The sequence below is a fragment of the Macadamia integrifolia genome, chromosome 6 (assembly GCF_013358625.1).
Source record: "Macadamia integrifolia cultivar HAES 741 chromosome 6, SCU_Mint_v3, whole genome shotgun sequence".
Lineage (NCBI taxonomy): Eukaryota > Viridiplantae > Streptophyta > Magnoliopsida > Proteales > Proteaceae > Macadamia > Macadamia integrifolia.
In genome coordinates, this window is record NC_056562.1 from 34967405 (window position 1) to 34978160 (window position 10756).

Here is a 10756-nt window from a genome sequence, read left to right on the forward strand (position 1 = left end):
ACTAGAGACATTCGAGATCAAATCCCTTAGTGTATGCATTTTTTCTGATGATATTGTTTTGGTGGATGAAACAAAAGTTAGGATAGATGCAAAGTTGGAATCATAGAGATCAACCTTGGAATTAAAAGGATTTTAGATAAGTAGAACAACAAAGTATATGGTGTGTAGCTCAGAAACAATAGGACTGAAAGATGGTTGTGAAAATTGATGATAGGGAGATATCTAAAAGTGAAAATTTTGGGTACCAAGGTCCAATCAAAATAAAGGATGATGTTGCATAAAGAATTAAAATAGGGTGAATGAAGTGGAGGGGTACGTTAACAATGTTGTATGATTAACATATTTCTGTAAAAATCAATCTTTGTTTTATTGGACATTTATATGACCAGCAAAGATACATGGAGCTGAATGTTGGGCAATAAAAAAAAAAAAAAAAAAAAAACAAACAAACTTACTGTAACTGAAATGAGAATGTTGAGATGGATAAGTGGTAAAACTAAAAAAAGATAAAATAAAGAATGAAAATTACTAATTGAGGAGTAACTTGGATACATGATAAGTTGAGAGGAAGACGTTTGAGGTGGTATGGATATGTGCAACGGAGGCCTCTGAATGCTCCAGTAGTGATTTGATTCAGATTGAAGGAACTAAAAAAGACATGGGTAGGCCTAAAATGACTCTAGGACAAGTGAGGAAAGACATGCATAGCTTAGGACTAGCAAGAAGTATGACTCGAAAAATCATCCAAGTAGCCAACAAACCCATTTCTTTAGGATAAGGGTTAGTTGAGTTGAGTTGAATTGTTGGGGTGGAATAACTTACTGAAACTGAATTAAAGAAGAGTACGATAGATCTCAAGCAAGAAACAAACATCGATAGACTAGAATAACAACAACAAACCAATTTAAGTACCTCCTGATATAATTTTTCATAAGATCAATATGACTAACACAATGACATTAATATAAGATTTGAATAAAGCCATACATGATTCCATATTGTTTGTGGAAGAACTCTTTTGTAGTTTTTCTCTCCTGTCAGTCTTGTCTGCTCCATTCTTTATACAACTTGTTGATAATGGCTACTAATGGGCAGAGCTATCTTTATCTAGACAGGGAGGAGGGACCAACCTTGAAATAAGAGTGATTGGGCCTCTCCCATAATAAGGCTCAATTGCTAGTAGGCCCACATAACCTTTTATATTTTAAGGCGGTTAACTGAAGTCCATAATACTCATTACGAGATCATCCCCAATGGTTTTTTTTTTTCTCCCAACTCACACTCAAGCATCTGAATTCGAGAATTTTCTACTTTTTACTCTCACGTGGGAGTCAACACCCCTATTTGGAGGATTGGGGCATTGAGGCAAATGTGGGATCTATAATAAGGAAACCTATTTAATAAAAGATGGATCAGCAGTTCTAAGAGAACCAAAGGAAGCAAGCCACTAGCATGGAGCTGCACCATATTTATTTTATTTATATCTTCAATGAATACACAGTACCCCCTCTATGATTATTGCAATAAAAAAAGAACCATGCAAACTCCCTAGAATTTCTTTCACTTTGTTTTTTTGTTTTTTAATTTGATTTTTTTTGGGGGGGGGGGGGGTTGGGGGTGGTAAGAAATATAGATGCCTTCCTCCACCATCCTTTTAACTATCTGAAAAGCACAATAGGCAGGTCCAAAAACTGATTACAACCTTCCTTGCATCACAACAAGGGCAGCTAAAGAGTCAAATGCATTGGTAGTTTCTCCATAACAATAGCATGAAACTTTGACCTCACATCTCCAGTGCACATAGAGGTAGTCTATTGCTTCCCATGCCTACTGGACCTGTCTAGTAGCACAAATGTTCATCCTTCGGAATTAGAATGGCCTTGAAGGACTTTCCAAGGAGGAAGAGGTTCTTGGATCATAAGATGTAATTTAGGTTGAGGTTTTGATAATATGTAACTGAATACTGTTCCCTTTCTAATTCCAATACCTCAAATACATATTAGCAACAAAGACGGTGGAAGAAATTATGTAAATTATGTACTGGTCCAATAAAAACTTTTAATGTGACTATGAATTCATAATTCAAAAGAATAATAAGGAACAAAAAGAAATGGAAACAGAGAGAGAGAGAGAGAAAGAGAGAGAGAGAGAGATGTAAGGAAGTAGGGTTTACCGAGAGCTTGGCGAAGGGCATCAACGTCGCCGACTTGGGCTGCTTCGGCGAGTGGTCGGAGGTGGGGTGGCGTATTGGAGTCCAGTTCCACAAGACCTTCTTCTTCGAAAAGGCCCTCCTCTTCGTTTTCGTCGTCCTCCATTCCATTGCGCCTACCTGGAACCGCCATTGTTTTTCCTCCTCAGCCCTTACCTCTGTCCAAGTATACCTACCCAGTGTATGCTTCGTTCACGAGCCAGACACAAGCTATGCGCTTTGTTCTTGGTTTCTCGGCTTCTCCAAAGTCCTAACTCGTGACTGCAACTCCTAAACCCCAGGTCTCCAGAGGCTCAAACCGTCCAATTCTTAAAAACACGAGACACTCAAGAAACCCTCTAAAACCAGCGGGCTGAGTCTGACTCGTCTGCCTAAAACGCCAACAGAGAGGCCCGTGCCTGACCTACGGCATGGTTACGTGTTGGGCTTGGATTGGGCTTTTTTTTTTTTTCCCCCAAGCCCAGACAAGGATTTTGAACTCGAACCGGTGGTTGAATTGCTACATACCAATCGGATCGGAATTTCTAGAACCCTAGAATCGCCTCTCAAATTTTGAAAATCCAGCGATCCGGTCCGCAAAACCCTAGAATTGGCTTACTATAGAATCCAGAACTGAGATTGGTCATAGATGATTCCAATCTCAATCAATCCACCGATCCGATTCCGATTTCTGAAGTGAGCCCAAAACCAAAATTGGGATCCATATGCCTTGATCAGAGTCGGGTTAGAATCGGAGAAAAATTTATTGGCCAAAATAGCTATTTTTGGAAGGCCAAGCAAATTTCAATATGAACTAGGGTTTTACACAAATAGTTAAAAATCTGAATTTGATGAATTCAATTTGCATCAGTATCTAGCTAAAGGGTATCTAGCTAGATCCGAATTTGGATAATCCTGAACAGAATATGTCTGATTCAAATAAATATCAACTAATAATAAAACTATACTGTTGTTCAATTGCAACTTGGTGATCATGGAGGATTTAAATCAAGAAGCTAATCCACTCTCCCGCAATAGTGGACCACGCTCATCTGCTCGTTTATTTTTTTTCCTTTAAGTTGATGACATAACCATGTAGGGTATCAATATAAGAAAAGATTTCTATTTTCTCGTGTTTTCTTGTATTTTGAGTAAGATTTTTTTTTTTTGTACAAAAAAGCTTCACCATTTCCAAGGTGGATTAAAAAAAATAAAAATCTTCTCTTAATTCAATACATACCAAACAAAATAAGAATTTCTTATACCAAGAAAATAGTATACTTTTTGTATATATATATATATATATATATATTTTTTTTTTTTCTTTTCTTCACTTAACCTTACAGATTTTCTCATTTCTCTCCTTCGATTTGTCAAGTGGCAACAAAGTTAAAGTTATTTTTAACCTAATTGAGAATCAATTCATTCAGTACCACAACAAATGTTGCTGTATATTGACAATTGCCAAACATATATACTTTATATTTGTCACACTCCGTTCTCACAGAACCGGACTGGTGATCGAGTTAACACCTGTTAATCGAAAATCTACTAGGATCATCTGATACAGAACCACAGAACCACAACACAATTTACACACACACACACACACACTAAGTCAAGCAAGTTCTATATTTCAACAGAAGTCTTATATGCACATACTTGTAAATATCTTATTACTCTTGATACCCAAATTATATTATATAATACATTTACATATGGGCCCGTAGGCGTGATATATATACAAGAATTACAATTTAAATATCCAGAATACAAAAGAGGTAACATCATAATATAATAAAAAAGAAACCCAGGTTAGTATCAGTATTGTTGTCCCGCAACACAACTCTTGCACTGGCACTTGGTCCAGTGCCTAAGATCTTCAGGGACCCACCAATCTTCAGCTAGAAACTCCACAGTGGGTCCCGGCTCTAGCTCTTTAGCCAGATAACCTACAAGATCATCTAAAAAGTGGTGTACCGTGGGATGAGCTCATTAGCCCAATAAGTGAAAATAAAAACCAAACAATCATTTGCAATACAAATGCACATATATGTATGCAAGTTCAGTTTATATCTTAAACCACTTACACATCACATCTAAGTCATAGTTCATGTGCAACTTGCAACCACAATGCGCGTATGCCCTGGGTATGAGCCGCGAACCCCATCCCACGATACGCCCATAGGATTGCCAGAGAAGGCTAGCCGTGGGTACCGAAAAAGTAAAAGGGTCTTGCCCTGCATTAAAGTAAAATGGGATTTGCCCTGTATTAATTTAAAAGCAATATGATTAGCCCTCTTATTATATCACCAAAGTTGCCGACCGCCCTAGTGATTGACCAGGCATACTTCTAACCACCACTGTTGATACACAACCTCGAACTTTTCCCCAGTGATATACCCAACATCTAAACCCCTGTTGGGAAGGGTCATAGCACAGAGTTATGTCATTCCTAACCACATGCTCCTATATGAGATAGTACGACTGCATAGTACCACTGTGTCCCATTTCATGGGCCACCAATGCATTCGTGTCCAAGCCGACTACAGCATCTAGTCTCAATAATTTAAAGTCATCCATCTCATATCTCAAAATAGGAATAAGAATTTAACAATTTAAGATATTAGTATATCAAGTCATAAATAAATTTCATAATGTACACATAAATGTATGCAAATGGCATTCGAGGATGACTAGGCTACACACAATAATAAAATGATGTCATGGCTAGTCTATGGCAATAGTGGAATGATGTAAAAACACTCAAAAAATAAAGTAAATGTCTTGTCCCCACTTACCTAATTGCGTACAATGATCACCCTTGGTACGAGGAAGATCCAGCGTGTGGTGACGTGAGTTTTTGGTTTAACCTATCATGAAAGAGGTTGAGTTTAATATATCTCCACTTCAGGCTCATAACCAATGAGGTATAATGATCCCAAAGCGTTTCGAATCACCAAAGAAGGTTGCCTGACAAATTCTAGCCCATTCAGAACCTCAAAGGTCGGATTGGTGGGTCAGCCAACGAGCAAGGCACCCACCAGTCCTTGCTAGCCACTCGACCCAAAGGCTCTGCCTGGACTGATGGGCTAGGAGTGGCGGGCCAGGTGCCCACCGATCTTGCTCGTCGGTCAAACCAGCAGCTTTACCTGGACTGGCGGGCCAAGAGCAGTGGGCCAGGTGCCCATCGGTCTTACTCGTCAGTCGAGCTAGCAACTCAACTAGGATAGGTGGGCCCCAGATTTGTGGATCTGACCATTTCCAGGCACCATCCACTTGGAACCAGGGTTTTTGATGTTCTCTTCCATTTCTCATCCCACCTTGCGGAAACCACAAGGGGTCGATTCGATCACATTTTTCACAAATCTAAGGTTTCATAACATGATTCCAACATAGATCTAGGGTTGATCCAAGGTCTCAAGCATGGATCTTACCTCTTTGCTTAAGAACACTTCAAAAACCTCAAATCTTCTCTTTAGCTCAAGAGGTCAACAAATGCTTTACAAATCTTGCAAGTTCCTCAAAATCCTTCATAAACGACATGTAGGTCTTTTATTAAACCTTAGATTCACATTCCCAAGAGAGATTAACAAGATCTAAAGGATTCCTACCCAAATCATAGGATTTCAGTTAGGGTTTCATGAGGGTTTAAGAAATACCGTCTTTACTCACCTCAAAACGTAGATCTCGAGATAATGGTCGTTAATCCGGTGTTGGATTCAAGAGATCTGACCCCTGTTGTAACCCAGCAGTCACTGAGAGGGGGGGGTGAATCAGTGAGTCTAATTCCGATCCTCAAAAACTTATTTGATGTCTAGCCAAGAAAAACCTTATATACCTGTCACTATTTGTACATAGTCGTGTGCACACTTAGCCTCTCATAGACACTTCCAAGTGTGCACATCCATTCCACATTCCACGCACTTCAATATAAAATGTAAATAACAAGCACCCACAACATAGGGTTTTCACGAGGTTCGGCAATTTACCTACATCCCCAACTAGCTAGCATACTTACAGTTTATCCACAACTAACCTAGCATGTATACATTCATCCACAACTAACCCTAACATACATACATACATATAATATAAATCAAAGGTTAAAGAATCTCACAACCGATTGCCTGGGATGACTGGAAACTTATACTAACAAGTTTGGTACTCACACCTTCTCTCTCCTTGGCTTCTTGCTTTTCAAAGCAAACATATCCTTGCTTTCTTCACTTCTTCCTTAGCTTTGAGTTAATGTATCATTAACACACCTCAACCACCTCTTTTACCTCCTTTAATGGCCTAAGAACATTTATCATCAAGTATTCATGTTCATTCAAGGACCAACAAAGAGGGGGAAGCTTCTCTTGTCAAAACCGTAGCCTTCCTTCATTTAAAACTCATTTTTCTTACTTCCATAGTGTAGGTCTTGAAAAAACGAAGAAGTAGCAACTTGATTCACCCAAATCCGAGTTAAAATGAGGGAGATATGATCATTTGAAGTTGGAGCAATGAGATAGTCTGAAATGGAATCTTCGTAGGGGTGGCGTAGGCTACACCGGTGGCTCGCGCAACAGAGGCACAGATCTGGCCGTAGATCTCATCAAAAGGTATCTCTTAATCTGAGCCGTCCGATTAAACCAACGGACAATAGATTTAAACCATAGGTTTTGAATCTCGATGATGTCATCATGACGTACGCGCTGACATTGTCAGACGAGTTGTCGATCACCGATTGGTTGGTGTAGCGAGTTTCACGGTAGGCTGTCGATTAACTTTAATAAAGCTCCATCGATATTGACCGTTAGATCGGAACCAATCTGATATGATTGGCTCAGATCAAGATATGTAGAATCTCTTTATAGATTCTATGCACATGCGCTACACACAATCAAGAGTAATATGGTGAGGCGCCACACCATTATATCTAATATACTTCACCAATGAGAAGCCTCTGATAAGCATCTTCAACGCAAGCTCTTGCACGAACCGTCAGATCTGAATCTGACCGATGTGATATATTTGTCCATCCTTAACAATTCCAGGGGAATAAAAAGATGGTGACTTTCCAGTCAGAAGCTCTCTGCTGAGGGTCACTAACCTGTAGAGAAGGTTTTCAAGTACTCCCTTTCCATCTCTAAGAAATGGTGCCTTCAAGATCTCTTCACTTAATTTGCCTCTTTGTGTAAACGAGATGGCCCAGGCCCTTCCACACGTCAGACGAGATGTATCATTTGCCTCTGTCAAAGAAATTTCACCAATTGATAAATTGGAAGGTCCCAACTCATCCTGTTCATATCAAGGAAAGAAGCCACATCTAAAAATTGCATCCAAGGATCACTTGATGATATTATGGCCCAATGAAAATCCAGCATAATGATTAGTTTGAATTTAAGTAGATGAGTGAAACAGTGACAAACAATTATGCCATAACAGGAAAAAAAAAAAATGTAAATTAACTTGTTGACATGAGGATAGGGAAGCAAAGGAAACAACAATGTGAGAGGCAACTACATACGAAGACATTAATTAAGATTAAAATCTGAGCCGTGTATTAAGGATCCCTCTGATTCTTTTATATACACATAAGCCCCTACCTTCATATTTCCAGTGTTAAACACCTCTTATCAACTAAGACCTTCAAAATCTCAAAATTACATAAAAGCCCTTCAAATTTCAAAAATAAATTCCAAAAAATCCACCAAACTCCGAGAGCATACTAATGAATTTTTGGTTTGGATTTTCGAATCGACTTTACAGAAATACTTATAACTTTTTCATACGATATCTGATCGAGATGAAACAAAGTGCGTTGGAACTGCAACTGGACCCTCTACGACTTTCCAGAAGACTCGATCATCTGACTCAATCATGTAAAAAGATAAAAATGGTCCTAGAACTTTCCAATGACGCATCTTTCTCATACGGAATTGGAACACGATGAAATTAGAACCGTTAGAAAGATTGGATTTTTGTCGTATTGTTACATGGAGAACACTTCCTTTAAAAAAAATTTCTTCAATGTCAAAATTACCCTCGACTTCCACAAATGCCGTAACTTCTTCATACAATATCAAAATGTGACGAAATCAAATGCACTGGACTAGGTAAATTACTATCTGTCTTTTTCATGAAGAACCGATCTTCCAAAAATATCATTTTCATTACTGAAAATGCCCCCGAGCATAAATAGGCATGTCAATTTTGACCCAGAAACCCGCACCACCTACTAAGGATGTATCAAACCATTCCATGCATACCAAGCGGCTCTGTTATCTCATCGGTGACACTAGACACTACCATGTCATCATTTTCATCCATGTCACCCAAACTGGTCACGTTATCACCGCCATGTGGCCGGGTTCTCAACAAGGACAACCATAAAACAACAACCCCGGCGACGCACAACGATCATCTCTTCTCCATTTCTTCCTTCTTCTTCCTTTCTCTCTCCTTTTCTCTCTCTTCTTTATTTTTCTCACCCACCGTGAAAAACAATAAATGAGGGTGAAGAAAGTAATAAATGCTATTTATAGTAGGGTCAAAATATCTAAAGATTAGAGTGGTAGATCACATCGGTGGGTCTGACCCATCCATGACCACCCACCAGTCGGCCAACACTTAGCCGAATCATTGGGATTTTCGATGGGGCTCGGCCCTGACACGTATTCCACTCTTGGTAATCGATTAACACGTGGACTTAACATAAAATACAACCATGTACCTTTATTGTGCGTACATGGCCCGGTGTTACTTGCAAGTGCACGGCTTGGGCACATGGACTTCTCTAGGCACCGACTCCAAGCCAATCCAAGTTCAAAGTCACCATTGCCATCATGTTTCATAAGGTACCCACCTTGGCCCCCCTCAGGTTCAGGTCTTACAAGACCAAACAGGACCAACTGAAAAATTAGACCAGATTTAGAAAGTAGTGTATCACAATATTGGATCTAGCTAGTTCATCAAAGACAAAAACCAAATCAAAACAAGATAGAACACGCAAGGCAACAATCTAGCTAGCTTCGCATGTATGCCCAATATCAACATTCTAGTTCAATTTTAACTTATTTGGCAATAGTAGTTTATTATTGCTTTAACTAGTGAAGCGATGATGCTAGTCAAAGGCTTTTGATATAGGATGCAACCTGAGAGCACCGGAGAAGCAATCCAGAGCCAAAAGGAATAGGTCGAAACTGACTAGATCAGTCACCTTCAACATTGACATTGATATTGGATTAAGTTGAAGAATTAAGGATGTCATGACATCATTGATCATCTCATCCCTATCGATGATCACGCGATTAGTGCAATACAAGGCATTGTCTAATTGTCCTCTCTTGATTTACACATGAAAAATGACTCTAACGACCAACAAACTTTTCTATTCACCTCTTTCTCATCACTTGATCTCAGAGATACGAATACATGGACTTATATAGTGTGGCCAACAAACACCATTGTGGGCATCTCCATCCCTAAGGGGCCTTGAAAGGTCTCAATAAACTTTCAAAAGACACATCCTTCTTTCATCGATCTCTCCTCATTAAATATGTGGGTCTATTGTATATGATTCGTAATCCACCAAAACCCCTTCCTTCTGTCTTTGATTTGTATACAAGGGTTGCTTCCCATCTCTCTTCCTAATAATAATAGTAATATACATTAAGAAGTGCAAATTAACGGGCCCTTTAATTTATTGAGTGTTCAATAATACTAATATTAATAACATGTTAAGAGGGAGTGTTGGGAGGTTTAAGACAAGGTAACCGTGACTTAGCCCCTTCATGTGCCAATGTCAATGGCTCTCTTCCTTTCTTCCTCTCTTCCAGTCATTCATGTATTTGGATATTTCACGCAAAGTGGCCACATGCGTGGCTTTACCAAAAAAAAAACTCCACCAAAACGTGCAATTAACAAACACTCAAAAGCTTTTGATAACTCCCTACACTTTATTATACTCTCTCTCTCTTAGTATGAGAACAAAAACTAGTTTGCCAAGTAAATACAGACAGAAATAATTAGGTATACGTTCCATTATCACTTAAATAATACCCTAATGAAAGAGCAATATCACTTACTTTGTGATTAGACATGCTATTAATACACGGAATGGTAGAGGTTTCTTATTATGTGAGAGTGGGAAATTGCACCAATAAGAGAATTAGAGATGGATCATTTAGTGAGAACCCACATTTGTTGGAGAAGATCTGAAGCAGAGATGTCAGTGTGAACTCCATGACTCATTTATGTGAGAAGACATGGAAAAAATCCCACTTCGACATAATGGGGAAAATGAGTGATCATTGTAATTAAACATGGAAATTGCACCAATAAGAAAATTAGAGATAGATCATACAGTGAGAGCCCACATTTGTTGGAGCAGATTTGAAGAAGGGATGTAAGTGTGAACTCCATGACTCATTTATGTGAGAAGGTATGGAAAAAATCCCACTTCGATATCATGGGAAAATGAGTGATCACTGTAATTAAACATTGTCCGATTCGATACTCACCGCGCTACAGTACGCAAGTAAGATATGAATTGATCAGAGGGATTCATGATTCATGATG

The 10756-nt window shown here is 38.9% G+C and overlaps 1 protein-coding gene across 1 annotated transcript in view; it reads right to left on the reverse strand.

Annotated features, from left to right (window-relative positions):
• Window positions 1–2544, reverse strand: part of LOC122080979 (poly [ADP-ribose] polymerase tankyrase) — a 5119-nt gene extending 2575 nt beyond the window's left edge. Inside the window, exon 1 of the mRNA XM_042647882.1 lies at window positions 2174–2544. Coding sequence (XP_042503816.1) covers window positions 2174–2342 — 169 coding nt within the window. The 5' untranslated portion in view covers window positions 2343–2544. The remainder of the gene's footprint in view (window positions 1–2173) is intronic.
• Window positions 2545–10756: the final 8212 nt, after the last annotated feature.